General features: G+C 33.1%; 2 protein-coding genes and 1 non-coding gene across 3 annotated transcripts; 2 read left to right on the forward strand and 1 right to left on the reverse strand.

Moving 5' to 3' along the window:
- Nucleotides 1-657: 657 nt before the first annotated feature.
- On the reverse strand, nt 658-7,996 carry LOC145102667 (putative alpha-mannosidase At5g13980). The gene is made up of 30 exons (XM_079040121.1): nt 7,441-7,996; nt 7,219-7,302; nt 7,036-7,124; nt 6,717-6,891; nt 5,657-5,776; nt 5,489-5,572; nt 5,325-5,396; nt 5,111-5,224; nt 4,934-5,034; nt 4,760-4,853; nt 4,519-4,686; nt 4,326-4,409; nt 4,164-4,229; nt 4,014-4,070; nt 3,691-3,910; nt 3,458-3,597; nt 3,304-3,369; nt 3,145-3,204; nt 2,985-3,056; nt 2,813-2,860; nt 2,623-2,742; nt 2,457-2,522; nt 2,203-2,315; nt 2,015-2,099; nt 1,809-1,919; nt 1,627-1,722; nt 1,479-1,526; nt 1,292-1,360; nt 1,009-1,207; nt 658-836 (listed from the first exon to the last, which is right to left on the reverse strand). Exons 1-30 carry the CDS (start codon nt 7,642-7,644, stop codon nt 787-789), a joined length of 3,075 nt encoding a protein of 1,024 aa, XP_078896247.1. The 5' UTR covers nt 7,645-7,996; the 3' UTR covers nt 658-786.
- Nucleotides 7,997-21,784: 13,788 nt separating this feature from the next.
- On the forward strand, nt 21,785-21,887 carry LOC145103359 (U6 spliceosomal RNA). Its single transcript, XR_013706453.1, has one exon. It is a non-coding gene; the product is annotated as a U6 spliceosomal RNA (small nuclear RNA).
- Nucleotides 21,888-23,045: 1,158 nt separating this feature from the next.
- On the forward strand, nt 23,046-24,389 carry CHLM (magnesium-protoporphyrin IX methyltransferase). Its single transcript, XM_079040122.1, has 2 exons — nt 23,046-23,671; nt 23,754-24,389. The coding sequence occupies exons 1-2, from the start codon at nt 23,129-23,131 to the stop codon at nt 24,144-24,146; spliced, it is 936 nt and encodes a 311-aa protein (XP_078896248.1). The 5' UTR covers nt 23,046-23,128; the 3' UTR covers nt 24,147-24,389.
- Nucleotides 24,390-25,016: the final 627 nt, after the last annotated feature.

Below are 25,016 nucleotides of genomic sequence, written 5' to 3' on the forward strand. Positions count from 1 at the left end.
ATGTTTTTTTCAGTTAGTTAATTATTTAACGTTCTTGTTGTCGTTGTTATTATTTAAATTTATTTTTCATATAATGTTTTTTCAATTAGTTAATTATTTAACGTTCTTGTTGTTGTTGTTACTATTATTATTATTATTAACGTTCTTCTTGTTGTTGTCGTTATTATTATTATTATTATTATTATTATTATTATTATTATTATTATTGATAATTTAGATATTATAAATAAGTTAAATTGAATTATATAATAATAATGAAATTGCTTTCTAATATAATATTATTAAAATAAGTTTTTTGTGTAAAGTTTTAATACGTGGGTGGAATGAAAACTCTATTTTTGTGCTAAAAAGTCACCATTTTAGTGTTGTTTTTTAGTGTTTCAGATGACCTAAATGACTAAATTAGAAAATTTGGAGTAGTTAGATTAACCATTAGCAACATTATCCGATATGTAAATGATAAATTTTTTAATATTTAAGTTGAGACGACAATAAATATGCGAAATTGGTGGTAAATATGACCATCAATTGTCGCCTACAAAAAAAATCATGATTGTTAGAACATAAAGAAACTAATTTATTCTCTTTCAAAAAAAAAAAAAAAAAAAAAAAAAAAAAAAAAAAAAAAAAAACCTAATTTATTGAAGGATAGACCAATGATAACATCTCTAAAAGATGAATTTATTTATTTAAATAGTCATAACCACTACTAGATCAAATGTAGATACACATTACAACCATCAAAATGCATGTATTGAATCTACTTAGGCCGATTCACAAAGCAGATTATTGTGGAATAAGATCCGAGCTCACCAATCTCCGGGGTATTGTCTTACCTACATACACATTCCAAAACCCCATTTATTGATTGACTCAAGCATTAATATACCAAAAATTGCAATTTTGTCCCACCCAAAAAGATAGGTTCTCTTGTGTGTGCAAAAGACGAGAATGCCCTCCTCATCTCATCACATCACCAAAAATAGCCCTAGAGAAGGGTAAGTTTACCTTGTAAAGTGACTATGAAGGTTCGAATTTCCATAGGGGCAAGCTCAACAACCAATTTTTGAGGATCAATAGGTGCACCCCTTTGGGTTGTAGGTGATTTATCCTCCTTTGACCCTTCTACTTTCCACACCAATCTTTTCTTTTCCATTTCTTCTCTTCCTTGGTTAGCCGATAAGCTCATTTCAGATACATTTGTTATCTTCATATCAAGCACCCAAAAAAAAAAAAGTTAAAAAGTTGTTATTTAGTGTGTTCAAGAAACTTGCATGTTGTATTGTCTTACCTTCCTCTTTGCAAATAGTTTCTTTAACTCGACACTTGTCATAACCGAAAGATCTTTGTCCTCTCCAATCTAGAACCAGAAGAAAAAAAATATATAAATATACAGATATATTTTTATCGTGTTTCAAAACACAATTAAAAGAATTTATGTAATAATAATATTAATAAGAAGAAGAAAGATCAACCACCTCATATAAGTGTGCTAATCGGAGAAGAATTTTTCCATCTTCCAGCTCCTGAATTAAGAAAATAAAGTTTTTTTTCACAAGCTTTGTAGGCTATTATCAAAGATTCGAATGAAGAGGGAGGGCATTTACGTCTTTTTGCATGGTTTACCTGGAGTGTTAACAATGCTACGTTATCAGGAAGACTGTAGGAGGAATCCATTCCTGAAAATGTGGACACTTGGAAATTTGTCCCTGTTTTTTCGTCCTGTAAAATATAATAAAATTAATTGATAAGTAACAACTTTTTATGGATTTTTAAAGAAACATTTAACACAAAAAAAATTCAATCACCTGCTCAGTGAAGGCCAAAAGAAGTGGAGAATATATTTCTTGACCATAGGATCGGCGCCACTTGGCACCCACTCCAACCGGATCGATCCTAAGATAGTATTTACCTTGAACCTATAAAAAGTTTAAGACTTAATGAGGGGAAGACTCGTTGCTTTGACTTTTTTTTTATCAAAGTCAAAATTAAATTCCCAAATTGAAGGACTTACAGTTAATCCTCTACAATCGTTACCAACGCAAACTGTTTCATTTAGTGCCTCTGCAACACCTTTTCCATCATCATAAAGCAATCTCCTAAAAAAGAGATTATTCGTGTTTATATATATTATGGCTGATTTAATTTTTTTTTTTATTGTTGATTTTGATGAAAATGTGAATGGAAAGTCAAAGGACATACCTATGAAGCATCAACTCCAATTGCCCATCAACAATGCTGGATCCACCTACGGATCTATCCACTAAAAGTGAGAGCTCACTTGTTTCGTCTTTTAGGTAAATTCCAAGATTGACCTTTAGAAATAACACAGGTCTGTGAAAAGTTTCTTTAAAAATTTTCCATTAATGGAGCATTGAATATAAATAGCAAAGGGCATGTTGATTCAAAATGACAGTTATCTTGATAATGGATATTGAAAGAAAAAAAAAACATACAGGATAATAATTTCCAGCAATAGGTTGATTCACTTCAAGATCCCAATCCTCTCTATAGTCTCGAATCTGCCAAAAGAAAAAAATATATATAATTTTGATCACATTTTCTTTAAATACCTATTTGTTTCTTGAAGAAACAGATGTTTAATGGGAGTAATACTAATACCCTTTGAAGAAAATCTCTCCCATTAGAGTCTGTGTAAAATGTTTTATTGCTCTTCATGGTGGTTGTGATCTGAGTTACAATCTCTTTCCCAACTCCATCATCAACAGGTATGGGACCCACCTGAAAAAGTTGCGATTATCAGTAATGAGCAATGAACAATAAGACAAAAAGTAAAGAAAAATGAACTTACTGTAAATTCAACTTCAGCATGCTCCTTATTCTTGAACACTCTAGTGATCTGGACAGAAGGGTAAAATGATCATTTTAGAAGGTTCAATCAATCCAACAAATAAACAATATACGTGCCCTATATTTTGTTCAAAAGGTAATCAAGAAAAGATGATGATTTAATAATTCATTACCTGGTAAATCCATGGATTTATTTTCTGATGTACTTCATCATATATTGGCCCATTCAAAACCTTTATGGGAGTCTGTAATTTCAAAGAACACTATTAAAATTTAAATCTGACTATAAAATATAAACTATAAGATTATATATCAGAAGAAATTATTATATACCTGCTCCTGTGTACCAATAGTATATGTACCATTTGGACGGAAAATATACGCTCCAGATGCCTAAATTAAACAACTTAGGAGCTCCATTGTTAACAAAAAAAAACTTATTCACAAAATAAAAAACAATATTAATAAATGATATAAGGAAAATAAAGTTACCTGTTCTCCAATAGTTCCATCAAATCCAGCATAAAAGCTATATGATTGCTTCATAGAGGCAGTGATCTTTCATAAACCAAAATAACACAGGTTAATGCACATTAAAAGAATAAAAAAATGTTAGTTTTAGTGACTTAATAATAAATATACTTACAGAGCTTCGACTGTTAACATATTGAGAAAGCTTTCCTTCACTTCCAGAATAGATTAACTTCAAATTTCCTGTCCCTACTTCTATCCAATCTTTTCCTGTTTCAGTATGCTTGTAAAATGCTTCATTTACAGAATTCGAAGCTGCAAAAAAATAAATTATATCACTAGATAAATTCTGTTCAAAATTCGAAAATCAATGTATATTATGTAAAATATAGTTAATTTTATTGTTACCTGGCTTTTTTGTGGTTGAAATGACGTATGTGGTAAATCCCAGAGGTGGAACAGATGCTGTAAATGCAAGTGAATACTTGGGAGTTGAGCTTGGTGATTTGCCTGTATATGCAGTGGTGTAGTAGTTTCTAAGGGCAATAGCGTCATTTACTATGGGGAGAAGTTGATACTCGATTTCTTTTCCATTGGAGTCATAGACAGCAATATTCTCGCTCACAACCTGTTAGATATTCACATATAATATGTATTTAATATTATCCCAAAAAAAAAGTGATTTAGATTTAGATGCAATCAAATGTTCAAAAACCTAAAATGATACTCACTGGAAGTCTTATAACATCAGATCTCTTCCACCCCAGGGAATTGTAGACAACCACCACCTTACAACAAAAACAACAATATTCCATTCAAATTTATGTAAATATATTGTTGACTTTCATGGAGAAGATACAAATATTAAGCATCTGACTTACCAATTTTTTACCAGATGATAGATCCGTTTCAGTTGGAGGGCAATAGCTTATGTTCAGAAGTGGACACTGAAAATTGATGAAGAAAAAAAAAGAAATTATCAACCCCATTTAATCGTGTTGTGTGTGTGTAAAGACACATACTTGAGTTACATATATATATACCTGTTGAAAGTTGGTTGCTAAACTTCCACATCCAGGTGTCGATGACACCATACAAGCTATAGACTCTGCAACTACCACTTCAGTCTGCAAGAAATTAATACAATTTTATTTTTCATATATAACCAAATTAAAAAAACTCAAAACTTCTGATAAAATAAAAAAACACAAATAGTTTTCAGTTTTCAGTTTTCACCTCTTTTTGACCTATTGCCAAACGTTTTGAATAATCATTAGCCACATGTTGTTGTTCAGTTCCACTAACTCCATCATGATGTTGTGCAATCCCTAAAGCATCACCCAAAGAATCCGTAGTGGGCCCCGCTTTGTTCCTTCCCTTCATCACTTCCAATTGCCTTGCTGCCTAAATATTTATTTAAAAAAAAAATGAGACTTAAAAAACTTTAATGACTAGATTAAATCTCAAATTCACATACCAAGTAATAGCCACTTAACATTCTGACATACCCCTTCACACCTGGCCTACTAGTAAAATATCCTGTCCAGTAGGTATTTATATCGCTTGCATATCTAATAAAAAACATATACTCGTTGATTATTAAGAATTGAGATTATATTATAGAATGTAAGATTTTAAAAGTTATACTTACGGAAAATAATCATTTTCTTTAAGAGGCCATGAGTCTGTTTCAGCATATTTAGCATCGGTGTATATTGATGGAGTGGAATACAGAGCATTGACACGACCATCCTATAAGTCAAACCATAAAAATTATATAAATTTATTAAAGAAAATAATAATATTAAATTGATAAAGAGTAACTAACTTGATTCACATAATGAATTAATTTGTCCATATTTCGAAACCATGACTCTGCGTATTGATACTTGAAATCGGTCCCCATTGTCCACATTACGTGATTTGTACGTGTAATATTTGCCTGAAATTAATTATAACATAAATTTAATCTTAAAACTCAAACAGTTTGGAATTTCCTTGTAAAAAAAATTAATCAAATATAGAAGGGTTTCAAGTTCCACCTGAAACAAGGCTGCAGCCACAAAGTCATTAACACGCTCTTGGACGTTGTAGTCAAACAAGTTGATGTCATCCTTCAGTATTTAAAAATAAAAAATAAAGAAGCAATTATGTTATTTGTGTTAATAAAGATTCAAGAACCTTGAATGTTATTTTAGAAAGTTACCTGGACAATTGGGGAATCATCATTGACTTCAAAGTAGAAACCACTTGGAGGTTCATAATTTTCGGGAAAAGCACCTGCAAAAATCTGAAAACATTCATCATGTTAGAGGATAATTCTTTTTTTTTTTTTGGTGAAAAAAGAAAAAAGAATAAAGAGTTTAAAAGTCACCTGTGAAGATGAACCAAGACTTTTAGAGGCCCTCCATATAACTTCAAGTTGTTTATCACCTTTTCGTTTAGCTCTATCTTGGTAATCAATTCGGCCAAAGAAAACAGAATCAAATCCAACCTAAATGACCATTTTACCCTTCTGTTTAGAAATGATGCTAAATAACAAATGACTCTTGATATTATGTAAATAACTAGGCGAATGCCCGCGCGTTGCGCAGAAACACCTATATAATTGAAGTCTTTACAAATATATGTTTTTTTTAATATAGCAATAACGTTGTTGTTAAATTTGATATAATAATTCATATACTAAATTGATATAATGTATTGATTATTTTGAATTATATGATAATATATACATCTATTATAACTGCATAATCTCAATCATTTGAATGACTTCTACCCGTGAGTTACACATGAATAAAATTAAATATAATATATGGTTTAATGTTATTTATAGTTGTTGTTATTGTTGATTAATTTTTTAAAATTTATTTGCTTAATATTTTAATTTCTATCATTATAATTATTTAAAACATTAAACATTGTTTTTTATTTTATTTTAAAGGTAACAATATAATCATTTATATAGACTTATTTTTAAACTAAAATTTATATTTAAGTTGACCTTATAATGTTATATTCAAATTAATAATTTAAGTATTTTATACAAATTGTTCCAAAAATGTATCTTTAAAATGATAATGGTTTACTCCCAACAATATATTAAAACTAATAAATTAAGTATAATATGTTAAAAGTTAAAAAAAATCACTTAATAAGTAGATATAAATATATTATTTTAATATTGAAATTTAGTTTATATATGATTACACTTTAGGTTTGATATTTATTTAACCTTATTAACTAACATATAATTATTATTAGAAAGAAATTGAAAAGTCATAAGAGTTTCAAATGAATGTGGTGAAAGGAAAAATGTTTCCTTTATAATATAGTATGATATGATATGATGATACAATCATATAAATGCAGTTATACTTCATCATAACATGATTGGTAGCTTAAATTCAACACAAAAGTTTTTAAAAAAATACCTCTGCCCCCAAAAGGTAAGCTTGAACTGCAGAATGTCCAAAAGGGTCAATTTGCCACCCAATTCTTGGTGTTACATTGAATTGTTGTTTGATAAATTTATGCCCAAGTGTAGTCTGATCTATCATGTCAATATAATGAGGTGCTGCTTCATCATGCATGCACCACCCCCCATTTCTGCCAAACAAAAAGCAAATTACTTATATACCCTCGTTACATCAGCCTCATAAATCCTTCACACAATATCATAAACATAAACAGACAACATGAAACACGAAACATATTCCTAGTATTAACAAAGAGTCGGCTTTTTCTGCTTACATCAACTCAAGTTGTCCTGAACTAACAAGGCGTTTCACTGTCTCTTGGATTGCCTCACTTTGGTCCCTCCACCACCGCTGGAAAAATGCCTGCAACATTCATATCAAACTCATTAATGGAAGCATATTTCTATGGTGTCTGTTTGACCTGAAAAGTCAAAATGCACAGTTTCGAATTCTTAACCTGTTCAACATAGATGAATTTCCGATTCTTGTCAACCAACAGAGATTGAACCATGGAATCAAGAACGTTTTGGACGCATGCCCCCTGTAGGATTGATAATTATACATACGAAAAAACACTTCAGATATCAAAAAATGAAACGTAATAGAAATTTGTGCGATTTCAGAAGATTAAATCAATGAAACATGATAGAAATTTGTGTGATTTGAAATGAATTGAGACCTGAATGGAGTTATTGGATCCAACATAGTATTGGTCAACGGTTTTCAACCAACCAACATCGTCGTGGGTATGGGGTACCATATGAACATTAAGCTTCCCCTTCACGACCCCCTGTGCAGTATCGTAAACCATATACTTCGATTCCACGCTCACAGCAATCGCACACAGTAGACTTAACACCACACACACTCGAAAATCCGCCATTGTCGAGGGCGAACTCAATCGCTCACAAGTCACAAACAACCCTCTTAATATATTCAATCAACAAACAAAAAACGGAATGTTTTGGATAGAAAATGCAATTAAAGGAGACCAAAATTATCCTTGTTTGACATTTAGTCGATTAAATAACATTGTAAGGTAAATGTGACAAACAAAGGTCGCTTTCATCAAAGTAGTGATACCGAAGAAGGGTTTATCATTTATGCGACGAACTTTTCGAAACGAAAGTGGGTTTTGGCTTTGTGTGTTGGAATAAAAAGATGAGGAAGAAGACGAAGACAACGTGCTTGACTCGATGGCAGTGACTGGACGGATCCTTTGCTTATCCAATAATGGAGCCTTTGGTACACCGATGCTTTTTATATACACACACTCACCTGTATATTTGCCACGTTTAAAAGACCAGATACGATGGGTGTTTAAAGACCTGGATATTCACCAAAGTGACAATAACTTTAAGATAAAGTGATGTAACAAAATATTTTTTTATATATATTTTTATTCAATGATCTTTGAGTTCAATTAAATAGAGTACTTCAAATCAATTTTCCTGTCAAAAGATATTTGAAATCTCGAACTATGTGCTGGCTTTAGATTTTTTTTATGTTATGTCGATTATTTAAAAAAGAATCCTCCTATACGCACTTGGTATTTGTGCCACGAAGTTTGAATATACAATATGACCCAATCTTATTATGTAAAGATCTCATTATATAAATTTTCGTTAAATCTTTTATATGATAATATGAATACACAATATTCATATTTAGGGTTGGGCTTTAGAAAGAACCAAACCGGATCGGAATCGAAATCTGAACCGGATTTTGCTATATTATAGGAACCGGTAATGAGAATAACAAACCCAATGATTTACTTATGAATCACCTCTGTAACCTTTCAAATCTTCACTTCATATCAGTTTAACGGCCTTCGACCACCTTCTATGTGTAATGACCTGAATTTCCCTTCATTAATGACGTTAGCTTCTGCTACTCAAATATTAATGGTTGTAAAGTTATTTTGATTCTAAATGTGTTAATTAAAATAAATTAAAAAGGATATATAAATTAATATCTAGAAGTAATTGATATTTAACAAGTATATAATTGAATTAACTGATTTTGTGGGTAAATTCGAGTAAATATAATTCAATAAAAGGTTAAAATGGAAATAAAGGGTTGAATTATCAATAAAGGAAACTTAATATGCTAATTTACCAAATGGTTAGGGTTGAAGGTGTTTAAGGCTGAAAGTAGAGGGACCAAAAATCAATTTTCGTCCATAACCCTAATAAGAAACTGATGGACGGGTTTTTCTTATTCCCATGTGTTTCTGTTGTTCAATGTTTCTTATTACGTGCGAACTATGATTCATGCTCTTCGACTGGGCTGCAACATCAACGACTGGAAGGACAAAAAAAAAGATACCATCGAGCAAGGGATGGGCGACGTGAAGCACCAAGGCAGAAGACGTGAGGAACGTAGTCGATTCCTTAGGAGATTTAAGTCCATTCAAGGTGAAGCCTTGAGAACTTTAAGTACGTTCAATACTTAAAGTGGAAAGAGTGTCTCATCAAGGCTAAATGTGAGTTCATAGTCTTAACTCACTAAGGTGCATAATTGAAAAATGAAATATGTAAATGGTGATTTGATTCACAATAAGGTGGCCTTGTCATTACTTGTGCTTGATGATGATATTATGTTTGTGATGCAACCGTATGATATGTGTTATTACCATTTTATGAGTTATGCCCTGGAATCGGTTACTATGGCGTTATGCATGTTATGTGTTAGTTGTAATTACACGCAGTTATGATATTTAAAGAATTGGTAGTCACATGCTAATATATGTTGATAATATGATTATTTTTATTGCATGCTTCATTACTCGTTATGGTTGTATAAGTAATAGGTCTATGTTGATGTATGCTTGTTTTTGTAGGGTATAATGGTGGTATGGGTAGAACCTTGCAGGTCTAATCGGTTGAAAGAGCTTAATCCATATTGGTTGTGAGTTACACGGTCTTTCTAGATGGTCGTGTGGCACATGGTTCGCGTGCACCCCAGTGTACGAGAATTAGAGTGGTGCTAGCTTTATGGTGTGGTCGGATCAAGCATCATGTAGGACACGATAGGTGTATTGGTAGAATTGGCACTATTTGTATTGATCTTGAATGACACCATGACGTAGTTTTACTTTGCATGTCGGAGTAGCAAAATTGGAAGTCTTGGGGTTGGTGAACTCGAGTGGAAGTCATAAGCCACTTAGAGCACTAAACTGACTAAGCACACAAGTAGTAAACGAGGTTAAGTTGTTGGGTAGGTTGTCACTAAGACTCCCCGAAGTAGATAATCGGTTGAATTAAACAATATGTAATAATCGGTTGAATAAAGTTGGTGACTATGATTGGTTGAATATATAACAAAAGGTTGTTTATATAATTAAAGTTTGAATATATAATAAAAAGTTGGTTATATAATAAAAGGTTGGACATATAAAAAATGTTGGTAATTTAAATAAAGGTTGAACAAATAATGGAATGTTGTTTATAGGAAATGTGAATACTTATATGTTATGCGGTTGTGTATGTGGTAGAATTTTGGTTAAACACTTATGCATGTATGTGTTTGAACATGTTATTGAATGATTATGATATATGTTTGTTTTCTAAGTGGTATATGCTTCTTATTTTTATGCTTTATCGTAAAATGAATAATCGAGCCATTTGAGGTGTGTATGTTTTATATGCAACCTTTATGAACTCACTCATCGAGGCTGACACTTGTGTCTTTTCCCTTTTGTGCCTTATGATTGGTGCAGACAACTTAGGAGTTTAGCCTTGTTGAGAAGGGTTACTTATAGGGTAGTTGGCCTAATTAAATGATACCATTTTGGACACGTTTGATGTTTTATCAAATTCAACATTTACTTTTGTACAATTTCCAGTCTCTCAAAACATGAACTGTATCTATTGAATGTTACTGTTTGTCAGATCATTAAATAAATGATGATTCATGGTAATGAGAGTGGGTTATATATATCTACGAAACTTTAACATAATTCATTTAGTATTTTTTATATTTAATTATTAATAAATAATACCCTTTTAGTTTCTAAAATCATTGATCATTAAAGTATATGATCCAAGTTGTAGAACAAATAAATGGTGACCTTTATCACATCGATTTGAATCCAAGTAGGTAAATATCGATTATTAATTATATTCCGTTATATAATTCATAGTTTTATGAGATTGCTAATAACAAAATTTAATGGACATGTTTGATCTCATCTATGCCACAGATATCTCTTGCTTAGGTGACCTTTATCACATAAGATTTCCGATCAAATCATCAAATTTGAAAAACTTCTCTAATCTGCCTATAACTTGATTATAAAAATCGTGAAAATACATCAGTCATCAAAAGATAACACCAACCAGTCAGGTGAGCTTTATCACACTAGTGCATTCAAGAGACGTGTAGGTGTTCTTTAAAACGGAATGCATATATTTGAGGTTTATAAGGGCTCTTTTATGTTTTTATAACTCTAGCTTAAAAATCATATTATATCATGATTATTACATACATCCAATAAGCCAGAGTGTACTTTCAAAAAATCTTATTTGATGTAAAATTACATTTTAACAATGTTCTTTTATAAAACTCAGTTTTATATAATTGACGCGATCAAATTATAAAATTAATATATGTTATTAAGTTTTACTGCTTGAGCGCTTTAGAATATTTGTAAACCTATTAATAAAATTTCCTTTTATAAAATAAGGTTTTGAGTTTGATAAGTTTATAAAATCTCAATTTTAAACTAATATTATTTTAACGACAAAATTTACCGTTTGCTAGTTTTAAGAAATATTTTTTTTTTTATTTTAAAACTATTTTACCATCTTATGTTAAAAGGTAGATTCCATTAAAACCAAGCTCCTTTATGATGTTATTTGTGTTCAAATATTATTTATCATTGAAAACTAATTTATCAACCATAACATAATAATATCAACATAAATTAAACAACACATACATGCTAAACATATGTGCATAAACCAACCATTTAGTGACAATTTTATGAATCATCACAAAAATGTCAAGTCCATTCCTAAAGAGACATTAAGGGACCAAAAAAACTTCTAGTGATATTGTTGTTGAAATTCTCACTTGCGAAAATATTCAATGTTTGCAAAAAAAAATATTGAAAACTTATTTGAAGGGTATTATTTCAGCAACATGCAATATTCCCCATAAAAGGTTCCTTAGGACCTACACCTTGTGGAATCTGATACAATACTTCCCAACAACAACACTTAACGGTGTCCCCATAGGGGTTTCGAGACGGTGAGGCCTACTCCCGCCCCGCCCCCGAAATTAAAACGGGGGTTAACCTTGCCCCCACCCCCGTCCCCACCCCCGATTTTTTTAAAAAAAATTCCCCCAAACGGGACGGGGTCCCACGAGACTTTTTGGCATCCCTACTTCACTGGTTCATGTGAAAGGGGTGAAGGTTTGTTGGATCTCATACACACCAATGTGTGTGGACCCTTCAGATCCGCCACAAGGGATGCTAATCGCTTCTATGTGACTATCACCGATGATTACATAGGATATGGGTATATCTACTTAATCAAACATAAGTCAGAAACCTTTGAAAGGTTCAAAGAGTTTAAACAATAAGTGGAGAATCAGTTGGCAGGAAGATAAAGATGCTCTGATCCGATCGAGGTGGATAGTATCCTAGTATTGAGTTCCACGACTATCTTAAGGAATGTGGAATTATTTCACAATTGACGCCACCTAGGACACCGCAGCTTAATGGTGTGGCTAAGAGGCGCAATCGAACCTTGTTGGACATGGTTCGTTCGATGATGAGTCAAGTTTCATTACCTATCTCATTATGGGGGTATGCCTTAGATACTGCCACCCATATCCTTAATATAGTCTCAACTAAAAAGGTTGCCAAAACACCTAACGGGATGTGGAAATGGAAGGTTCCCTCGTTAGCACATATCAAGGTTTGGGGTTGCGAGACTTTCGTAAGACGAGGGACTCACGACAAGCTCGAACCTCGAAGTGAGCGTTGTATTTTCATCGACTATCTACAAAAATCCTTTGGATGTCTCTTTTATAGATCGAGTGACAATGTTGTCTTCGTTGCGAGGAGAGGGGTTTTCCGGGAGAGAGGGAACTCATATTCTAAGAGGATAGCGAGAGGCAAATTGACCTTGAAGAGCTTTAAGAGTTAAGTAATGAATGAACCTCAAACACTAGTGTAACGCCCGTAGATCCGAGCTAGTCAATTTAGAGACGATAACCATCAAAAATGACTTTTTGATGGAAGATTATTTAGAAGGATTAATCTTAACCAAGTTGTAGTATATGTCACAAGGTTTCCGTGCATATAAAGAACGCCAAAATCCGAGTTATAACGAAGAAGTTATCACCTGTCGAAGTTTCGCGACAGAACCGACACGACCCAGCGCGACGTAAATAGTGAATTTACGTTAGAGCGATATTTATCCAAAACAATCTAAATGAGAATTGAAGATCTCATTGATAGTAGTGCAACGACGGAAAGACAGACGAAAACGGAGTTCAGATGAAGGAGTTATTTCGAACGGAGTTTTCCTGTCCCGGCCTACTAAAGGTAATATATAAGTAGTATATTTATAATATATTAAAAATAAAGTCAAAATTAGCCAATGGAGCCTAAACGATAGTTGCAGAGCATAATCTCACCTACGTGTCGATATAAAGAACGTCGAAAACGGAGTTCGTATGCGAAAGTTATGAATTTCTGAAGTTCGGGGCGCGAAACCCCTAAACTGTCAGATACCACGACGTGGCAAGTCTTCTGACACCTCCGGGAGTCCCCCAGATGCAATTTGCGATGACGAATGCAGTGAGGACCAAGCCCACAACGTGGGAAAAGGTGCCACGACGTGGCAAGGGCCAGTTTTGCCCTATAAATAGATTTGAAGGGCCAACCGTTTAGGGTTGCTATTTTCTCTTCTCTCTCTCCCGTTTTACCTCGATTTACGTGCAAGAAATATCCCGAAGCCCCGGTATCAACCCCGAGACCCGAAGCGAGTCCCGAAGCCCCGAAGATCCCAAAGAGCGTTATTCCCGAGCCGAAGCTCTGCCCGCGAGGAGCCCGGTTTTTGTGAAGATCTTCCAGATCTACTGAAGAATACTACTTCTGCAAGTCATAGTGATGTCCGATCATCTTTTGATCAAGTGAGTGTATAGTCCCTTTCATAACATGATTTTAATACAAGTATTGTGTGAATGTATTAAGTATATGTTTTGGGTGAGTATGTGATCAATTTCTTCTAACATATATATATTAAGTATTTGCTATGAAATACGTGCTATGTGTTTATATATTGTTGTTTATTTGAGATGAGTGTGGAATGGATGTTTTATATAGGTGTTAAATGAGTTAATCTGTATATGTATTTATATCTACAAATATGTTGGGTAGAACATGGGTAGATGAATTAGATGAGGTGAGATGATAATTAAGTGATGAGAAATAGGTGATGAGAGATAGGTGATGATAGAAAGGTGATGATAACTAGGTGATGATAGATAGATGATGATAAATAGGTGATGTGAGATGAAAGGAGATACCATAACCTTGACCGGCGATGTGGCAATTTGGCGATGTAGTCATCTACCAGAGTATAGATGGCGACCACGAACTATTCTAGATGACCCCGTGGAAACACCAGCAGGCTCATAACCTGTAAGTGATGAATTACGAGTTCAGGCGATGTTGTAACTACGTATTCATGCGATGATACTATAACCCTTACTATGAATTACGAGTCCAGGCAATGTTGTGGTTGCGTATTCATGCGATGATAGTCTAACCCTTACTATGAATTACTAGTCCAGACGATGTTATGACTACGTATTCATGCGATGATCCTTAGGAAAAAGTCCTTAGGAACAAACATATAAGGAAATGTGATGTAAGGATATGAGAGGTAAATACGATGTAGGAGATGACCCTTAGGATAATTCATTAGGGAAGGTACTTAAGAATAAACAAAGATAATGGGGATGGGTAAATGGGTTGATTGTTTGATGATTATATATATATATATATATATATATATATATATATATATATATATATATATATATATATATATTATGGGTTGAAAACCCTATATGCTCACCAGGCTCCCAAGTCTGACCCACTCAGTTTTCTTTGCATTACAGGTAATGACACAAAAGTATAAGTTGGTGGACTTGACGAGAGATTTTGGAATATAGATCAGTAGTTATAAATAACTGTTGTAAGGTCTATTTTATACTGTTTATGCTTTTGGTCTGTATCGGAACATGACATCCTGAGGTTTTATTATTTAATGAAAATACGTTCTCTTTGAGAAACGTTTTGATAATTTTTTATCATATCTTGTTTTGGGAACAAATTCCGCAACCGTTTTCTTTAAACGAATACTCTGATTTATAAAACAAAGCATAAACAAATCGGTCTTTTCTGGCTGTGAAATCGGGGATGTCACAACTAGCGCTCAACCCGAGGAGGAGACTCCTGTTGAACCAGTTGACGAGTCCTTACCTCTGAGACGTTCTAATAGAGTTAGAATGACACCTGAGTTTTATGGTTTCCATATTATTACAGATGATGATACATTTATCAATGATAGCACACTGGTAATTTTGGATGAACCTAACAACTACAAGGAAGCCATGGCAGGCCCTGAGTCTACAAAATGGAAAAATGTGATAGACAACGAGATTCAGTCCATGTATGGCAATCAAGTTTGGAACTTGGTTGACAATATACCTGGTTGTAAGATGGTCGGGTGCAAATGGATCTTCAAGAAGAAGACCGACATGGATGGGAAAGTAGACATATATAAGGCGTGATTGGTTGCGAAGGGCTTTACTCAAACTCATGGAGTTGACTATGACAATACCTTCTCACAGTAGCGAAGATTAAATCTATAAGGGTTATGCTAGCCATAGTTGCATTTCATGATTATGAAATATGGAAAATAGATGTCAAAACCGCTTTCCTTAATGGGAAGTTGGCTGAAGATGTTTACATGAGTCGGCCAGAGGGTTTTGTTGATGCAAAGTACCCCAATAGAGTGTGTAAGCTTGAGAAATCCATTTATGGATTGAAACAAGCATCTCGCATATGGAATCTTTGTTTCGATGAGAAAGTCAAAGATTTTGGATTTTTGAGAAACGAGGATGAGTCATGTGTGTATGTCAAGGCTAGTGGGAGTATAGTTAGCTTTCCAGTGTTGTATTTAGATGTCATACTTCTCATAGGAAATGACATTCTAACCTTGCAGGAGGTTAAGTTCTGGCTTGGAAAGTGTTTCGCTATGAAGGACCTCAGAGAAGATGCTTACATTCTAGGGATAAGGATATTGACAGATAGGAGTAAAAGACTAATATGACGTGTTTGCTAGCCAAAACGGCGTGTTGGTTGGGGTTTTCCCGTCTGTGAGAATAAAGGAGAAACACGACATGGAAAAGGAGACACACGACGTGTTGGGTTAACATTGCTAGATTAGGTGTCTAAGCCCATAACTATAATTGGTATGTACTTGATCCGATAGTAGCATGGTCCTTTTAGGTTGCCTTCACCGGAGCAACTTGATAGGATGGATATTTGAGAAAGAGGTTATTTGTGATTTATTAATATATTATAAGTATAATATATTAATTGAAACATATTATTTAATTAGTATTGATCAATAATTAATTTGGAATTAATTTAGTGATCAAAAGAGACTGATTAAATTTGCGGGGACTGATTAAGAAAATCAGTAACACTTATAGTTTGGGCTAATAATCCATGTTGATTAGGGATGTACTAAACCTATATGAGAGTCCATGAAGGTTTAATCCAAAGGGCCTAAGAAATATGAAGATTCATGGTGAATTAGGGTTTGCATGGAAGAAACCCTAACAATGTCACACTATAAAAGTGGCCCTTTAACACCTAAAATCGGCTAAGGCATCCTAAAGGAGAACCATAACCGATTTTGTGCTTCCTAGCCTCTCTCTCATAAGCCTCGTCTTGCTTTTGGTGTTTGTGACACATTAGAGACATCACATTTAAGGTGCTAAGCTTTTGAAAGGCCAAGAACTACAAGCTACAAATAAGAGGTATTCTTCTAACTAGTTTTTATGTTGTATAACTCCAATTGCATGCTAGTTAGGGTATATGCTTTGGAAAATGAAATTGCCTGTATAATTAGAGAAAATTTAGATCCAAAGCATCTAGGGTTGTATGCGCACCATATGAGTGTTATAGTACTTAAAACCCAACAAACATAAACCGTTGACCTTGACTTTTGACCCTTTCTGTTGACCAAGTTTGACCTAAAATGAGGTGTTGAGGTATTTTGAGTTGCATCTAAGGATTTGTTCTTATTAGGTGGCGGGTAGAGTTGATATTCGGAGTCGGGACCTATCTAACTATCGTACATATTCAGAGGTGAGTTTCATCACTGGGTTTAGTGGGTCTAAGGCACCAAAACTGACCCCTATTGATTATGATATGATGCTAGGAGTATGTGTGACCCTTTCAAGTGTTATGTGCTGCTATGTATACCGAGCGGGGCTCAATGTCGGGCGAGGCTCGATGACTGGTACATATGCTAGTGTTTATGATCATTATATGTGTTAGTATGATTACGTGATATATATATATATATATATATATATATAGTTAGGTTATTTTGTTTTTACTAACTATTGTGTGCCAGAATGCACAGATCTGGACCATCGGATGGAATATAATCAAAGGTCATGATTTGAGGGTCTATGATAGTAGAATAGGATGACATGTACCATATAATCACACAAATTTCAGCATAAGGGCATTTTAGTCAATTAACCTATATTAAAAAAGGAAATTTTCGGATTTTTAGGGATGATTAATTCTTTTATTTTTTAAAAATCTGAATATTTTAAATTAATTCAAATTTAAAAATCCGATTTTATTCTGTCAGAATGATAGAATGCCAACCATAAACTAGTAAATATATTTTTTGATTTTATTATGTCATAATGATAGAATGTCAAACATAAACTAGTAAATACATTATGAAGAATACACAAATCAATTCTTGAACTAAATAATATAACAAATAATTACATTGTATGATTGTGATTCATTGAATAATAACAACATTCTGAAAAAAAAAACAAAAAAAAAACATCAAAATCTAACAAAAACACTAATCTATTCTGAAAGAATATTATTTTTAAGCAACACTTTATACATTATAGCATAACACATTATGGTATAATACACTCTTGTTCTATATGTTTTCTTCATTCTCAACGTCAATGTTAGCCTCTTTAAAACCTGAATCCACAAAGAAAAGATAATCAAGTTTCAAAATTTAAACAATTCAATGCATTCTAATAGAATACAACAATAAAAATTCTTATAGATTAAACTATTCTTGCAGAATGGTTTTGAATATTCTTTACCTTCTTCATTCTGAAAGAATAGTAGCCTTCTTCAAACTAAAGCCCTCTTTATTCTAAAAGAATATTGCTCTCATTCTGAAAGAATTTTAGGTTAACATTCATTTGGTAAAGCAAACAAGTTATATTACTATAGGTGAAAATAAAAAATTATAAAGTTTGAAAACATTTAAAGCTAACGTTTGCAAACCTTTAAATATTATTCAATTAACTAAAACATTAAAAAAAAGCATGGAAGGGATTTGCTGCCATATCAGCCAAGCTAATGATGATATTCACATGCAAACAAACAATAAATCATCACAAATCAAGGAATGTGAATGGAAATATGGAATGGAGTCAGTCATTACCTTGAGAAGGTGCAGTAACATAATAAGCAAGACCACCAATTGGAACAGATTGACCAGAGTATTCAGATTCCTTCCATTTTCCCAACATAATAACCAAGAAATTCCCATTGTACTTTCTGTGCAACAACTAAAAAAGAACAACAACAACAATATAAGTAATTATTCAATTCAACAAGTAAAAAAATATATAGAGAGAGAGAGAGCTATTGTGTGCATGATGATCATTAAATCAATGATGATCAATATCATTTGACATTACATATTTTCCCATTTAGATTCTATCATTTAATAATCTCGTATACCAAAAATTAAGAATGTTACATGTGTAAATCAAAAGGGAGGTGTGGGTGGCTTACTCGTGATACCTAATTAAAGATCTTTTAACAGCAAATACCTAGTATTCCTTTTGTGCACACAACAAAACTCAAATAAATTTATATCACATATATTGGAACTGGTAGATGAGGGTGTACGTGCGTATTTGGAGAAAACGGTGGTTATGAGGACTTTCGTGATTTAGGGTTTGATTCTTGATTGATCGATTGTAGAAGAAGAAGCAAAATCGGTGGATTAGAAAGGATGGTGAGTTCTATTTGGGGCTAATGTTCTAAATTTATCTTCGCAAGAATCAGGAATATTAATTATCTACCATAATTAACTATGCAAAGATTACAATAATACCCTTAAATGATTTATTTAATGATTTATTTTCTCCTAAATTCCTATATTCATGCACACAATAGTTGTTAGAAATATTTGAACCTATCTCTCTCTCTCTCTCTCTCTCTATATATATATATATATATATATATATATATATATATATATATATATATATATATTGTATATGTGTAGTGGGCGAGGCCCAGTGACAGGCGAGGCCTGAGGATAATAGATCTGTAAACCAGACGGGGCTCGATGTCGGACAGGGCCCGATGCCGTGCGAGGCCCGATGTAGGGAGGGGGCCCAATATGTGATTTTTTTTATGTATGGTATGGGGTAATTTGGGGAACTCACTAAGCTTTACGCTTACGGTTTTCAGTTTATGTTTCAGGTACCTCCGATCCCAAGGGGAAGAGCTCGGGATGACTGCATTGCATACACCACATGGATTCCGCACTTGATATTTCACTCTGATTTTATTATATCTGATACACTTGTTTTATTTAAGATGTATGGTTGATGATTGGAATATTGTTTTACTTAAATTAAAAATGAAATTTTTGGACAATATTTCTGGGACGTTACAACACATGCAACAACACAAAGGTTCATGACTAGTTATGCAGACTAAAATGATGTATGTAAACTTCTAGTCATAAAAATAACAACTACAAAATATTTTAAAGTTTTCATAGAAAAAATGTATAAATTTTCTTGCAAAAAGAAAACCATAAATGTTTTCCAAAAACAAAGATAATATCAACTTATCAAATAATCTAACCAAGTTTGCAAAAATGGTCCTGATACCAATTGTTGGATTTTTTTTTTCAAAAATAGTCTAATTATGGTGACAAATTCGATGTAATTAGCAATGAGAACATTTTCAAATTTGAACAAATTAAAACCATTTTAACCCACCAATGATCATTTTGCAAAGCTTAGAAAGATTAAAACACAACCATAAGAAGGAAAAAATTTACAACCTTTGAAGACTTTGATTCTCATAGGTGATTGAAAGTTGACGAAGAATGTATAATAGAAATCCACGTTGGTTAGAAACACCAACAGTTCTTCAACTTGACAAGATACTAGTCTTCTTCTTGTAATAAAATAATCTCTTAATCTCTTAAGACAAAGAAACTAATTTGCCTTAAAAGAGAGTATTCAAGTATAATCTTCATAGTCATGTTCTTAACACTTTAAGAGGTAAAAACTAGAGAGAATATAAAGATGGGAAGCACCAAATTCCGTGGTTTTGTCTTATTAAAGGAAGGAAGAGATATAACTAGTTTATGTGCTCTTAACTTTATGTGATAGTTTTAACCTTTGAGACTCATGCTTTATCAAATCAACTAGTCATGCTTTCTAAGAGCATGGCGTGTTGAATAAATTAATCAAAAGCAAGTCTTCATTATCCTCCATGCATGCTAGGCTTTAATGAATAAAAGAAATATATTTTTTATAAAAAATCTCTCATGCTTTTATAGGTTAAAATCCTTATCTAATTAGCTGAAAAACAAAAGTCATTTTAGTAAAAAAAAAAAAGATGTACATGGCATAATGAATCATACCTTATGATATATTATGATACTTAACATTGAAAATTGATATTTACATGAAATAAATAATTTCCAATTAACTATAAGACATATATTTATTTATCAAGAATCAAATACCTATAAATAATATATTTGTATCAAGTTGTTGTTAGTGTGACCCTTTAGGATCATATATTATCCAATAATATCATTCTCTAATTTCTCTTGGGCATAACTTTTTTTTTTCAATTTTCACATCTATTTATAGACTCCAGTAGAAAATGCGTCAAGATAAGATATAATTCACGTCGTGACTAAATGGTTTGTTACGTGCCCTACGAGTCATTCTCGTCAGGGACAGTCACATTTAGTAATGAAGCATACTCGCTTTTTAGTTTTCAGCATGCTCTTGTATCTTTTCATTCCAACTTCGTTTTTCCACCTTTTTGCTTCCTTTCGCTCCAACAACTTACAGTATCTGTAAAATCTCAAACCGTTCATCTTCAATTTGTAATCTTAATGACAAATTATAATCCATTTGATATAATTGTATTTTTTGTTTGATTTATGAAGTTTTCACATGTAAAATCACAAACTGATCATCTTCAATTTGTAATCTTAATGACAAATTATTAATGACCACTATTTAGTGCATCCTACTTATACTTTGGTCCCCAAGTTTACGATATTGTTCACGAGATAATGACTTAGGAGGGTAATAAGGTTTCCAGCTTGTCCGTATTAGGTCACTAAGGTTTTTTTATGCGTATTAGACCAATATGGTTGCTATTACCGTTTAGAAATAGTCCTTTTACCGGTTTTAACCGGTAAAAAGGACTATTTTTAAACGGTAATAACAACCATATTGGTCTAATACACACAAAAAAAACCTTAGTGACCTAATACGGACAAACTGGAAACCTTATTACCCTCCTAAGTCATTAACCCTAATTTTAAAGACATTGAGAATATATGACCATCAACAGTAAACTACTTCGTTTAGAACTCACGTCGTCTGATATAACCTGCTACTCCTCTATATGGTGAAGCTCTTCATCTATAGTCGTCCATTTGGGGACATCCGATAAAATTGGAACGATACAGAGAAGATTAGCATGGCCCTTGCGCAAGGATGACACACACAAATCGAGAAATGGTCCAAATTTTTTTTAACCCTTCGTTGTCTTCTCTGGAACCCTAATTCCCTTTTCAAACGCTAATAGAGTTCAATTGCAATTCTTACGTTTCAGTAGTTCATCTACTGAAGTCATAATCAAACAACATGTGGATTCTATGGTCAGATTGATCTTCTTGTTGATGTTTTCAACCATTTGTGGCAAGTAAGGGTGATCTTTCTTTCTATAAAGTCTCCTTTAAGTTTTTTACTTTTCATGTCATTAAGTTTCATGCGTTATAAACTTATGTTTATGTGTTGTATATAGTCTGTATGTGTTTGTTTATGTGCTGATTTTTTTATTCATTTTGCAACTTTAGTTTCTTAGTTCATGTTGTGGTTTTGCTTTTTATAAAATAATTGATAATAGACATCCTCTGCAACTCCCTGTTGGATTTACATTTCCATTCGTTATCAAATGTAGACAATGATGAGAGGTATCAAAGTGAGATTGTTTTTATACATATGGATGTGTTCATGTAAACATTTAAATGACAAAAAAGAAGTTATTGATAAAATGTTGCATATTTATATAATGAAGATCATCAATCATATGAGTTTTTGGACTTAGAAATTCTGGAAGGGTTGTGAGATAAGTTTAAATGGAAGCAATTATTTTCAGTCAAACAAATCAGTCACATTGATTAGTAAGCATGTTTTCTAAATAATTAGGGTTATGATTTAGGAGGGTAATAAGGTTTCTAATTTGTCCGTATTAGGTCACTAAGATTTTTTTTTGTGCGTATTAGACCAATATGGTTGTTATTACCGTTTAGAAATAGTCCTTTTTACCGGTTAAACCGGTAAAAATGACTATTTCTAAACGGTAATAACAACCATATTGGTCTAATATGCACAAAAAAAAACCTTAATGACCTAATACAAACAAACTGAAAACCTAATTACCCTCCTAAGTCATTATCCCTATTGTTCACACCCATTACGGTTTGATTAAATAAAAAAAAATTGTACGTAAACACATCAAACCAATAAATGTCAATTTACAAAAATAAAAATATTTTTTTAGAGATAAATAAGAACTTAAAAATAAAATACATATTTCACCAAATATTACACGTTAACATTTTTATTTTTCGACAAATCAAGGAGTCCACGTCACCAAGTGGCCTATCCTATCCTTTGTTTATGGATTGCGTTATCAACTCACCCACACATCCAACACTTCAGTCTTCACGTTGACTCAATTCTCCCGCCGGTCTATCGGAGTTACAAAAATGGCGTACTCCTCCGCCCTTTTCTCCCACAATGTCTCTTTCACCACCACCCAATTCTCCAATCCTAATCCTAAATCCTACAAACTAAACAATCGAAGAACCCTAACTGTATCCGCACTAGGAGCCGATACATTTGACGGAACAACACTGGCCGTCATCGGAGGCGGCTCAGTCGCAGCAATCGCCGCCGCAATTTCACTCGCAGACCCCGAGAAGCGCCGGCAGTTACAGGCGGAGGAGGTTGGCGGTGGTGATAAGGAAGTCGTGAGGGAGTATTTCACTAACGACGGGTTTCAGAGGTGGAAGAAGATATACGGAGACACCGATGATGTGAATAAGGTTCAATTAGATATACGAATTGGACACGCGAAGACGGTGGAAAATGTGATGAAAATGTTGACAGATGAAGGTTCGCTACGAGGCGTTTCTGTCTGCGATGCAGGATGTGGCACTGGATTGCTCTCTATTCCCTTGGCCAAAGAAGGCGCCATTGTTTCAGCTAGTGATATTTCATCTTCCATGGTTTCAGAAGCTCAGAAAAAGGTTAATTGCACTTCATCCTACTCAAACAACGAACTAATCTCTTAACTCCATGATTGATAATTGATACTAAATCATCCTCTAGGCAAAAGAAGAATTACAGGGGAAAGATGATCTACAGATGCCCAAATTTGAAGTGAGTGATTTGGAAAGCTTAAATGGGAAGTATGATACAGTAGTGTGTCTGGATGTATTAATCCATTACCCACAAAACAAGGCAGATGGGATGATTGCACACCTTGCATCACTTGCAGAAAACCGATTAATCCTCAGTTTTGCACCAAAAACATTGTATTATGATCTTCTGAAGAGAATTGGAGAGCTTTTTCCAGGACCTTCAAAGGCAACAAGAGCATATCTTCATTCAGAAGCTGATATAGAGCGTGCATTGCAAAAAGTTGGGTGGAAAATAAGAAAGAGGGGCCTCACTACCACACAGTTTTATTTTTCAAGGATTGTTGAAGCTGTTCCTGCTTAGTATGGAAAGAGGTACTCAGTTATGATTATGAACTCAACCTTGAAAATTGAAAATGAAATTCCAAGTTATTTTGTAATCTGCTCTCGTTTTGTTCATGTATTGTTTAACACAATGTACATTAGTGTAGATGATTGAGGAATGAGGATATCCTTATGCAACAACTCTAGAATTTGCAGTGAAAAGAGCATATGAATCTTTATGTTTATATTCATTCATAGTGAGATTTTATGTTATTTCATTTTACTAATTGCCCGCAAAATTGACGATGGATGTGTTGTAGAAATGCTATCTTTTACTTTATTTTCATGTTTTGCAAAAGATGGAACTAAGATGGACAAAACCACCTCTTGATCCCTTGCTTATGAAAAAGACATAAATGCCCTTTACATTCTTATCATCAAAAATAGTTGTAAAAACTTGTAATTTTTTTAATCTATGGTTGATCATGATCATAAAAAACAAGGTTTGATGACCTAAATCAAACTTGTTTGTGCAAAAGACCTAAATGCTATCAATATTCCATTTAAATGATACTAACTTGGGTTATCAGTGACTATGTATGTTAAAAGTTGATCTTGAGTTTTTGACAAGCATACGTAATAATCTTGTAGTTTGTTTGTAGAAATAATTCTTTTATTTATTATTATTGTTTATATTTTAATTTCAAATATATGCTTACAAATAAGATATAAAAGAGAAAAAGAAGTATTTATTTTAATAGTTTATGATTTGCCACAAAAGACAAAACTGCAAATTTGGTCCCTGTGGTATTCAAAAAACTTTGGATAGGGTCCAAAAAATTTTCAACTTGCATGGGCCGTCCAAAATCAAGAATTTACTGTGATTTTGGTCCAAAATAATTTGAAAAGA

This window comes from Lactuca serriola, chromosome 4 (genome assembly GCF_051521515.1).
Source record: "Lactuca serriola cultivar US96UC23 chromosome 4, Lser_US96UC23_V15, whole genome shotgun sequence".
Lineage (NCBI taxonomy): Eukaryota > Viridiplantae > Streptophyta > Magnoliopsida > Asterales > Asteraceae > Lactuca > Lactuca serriola.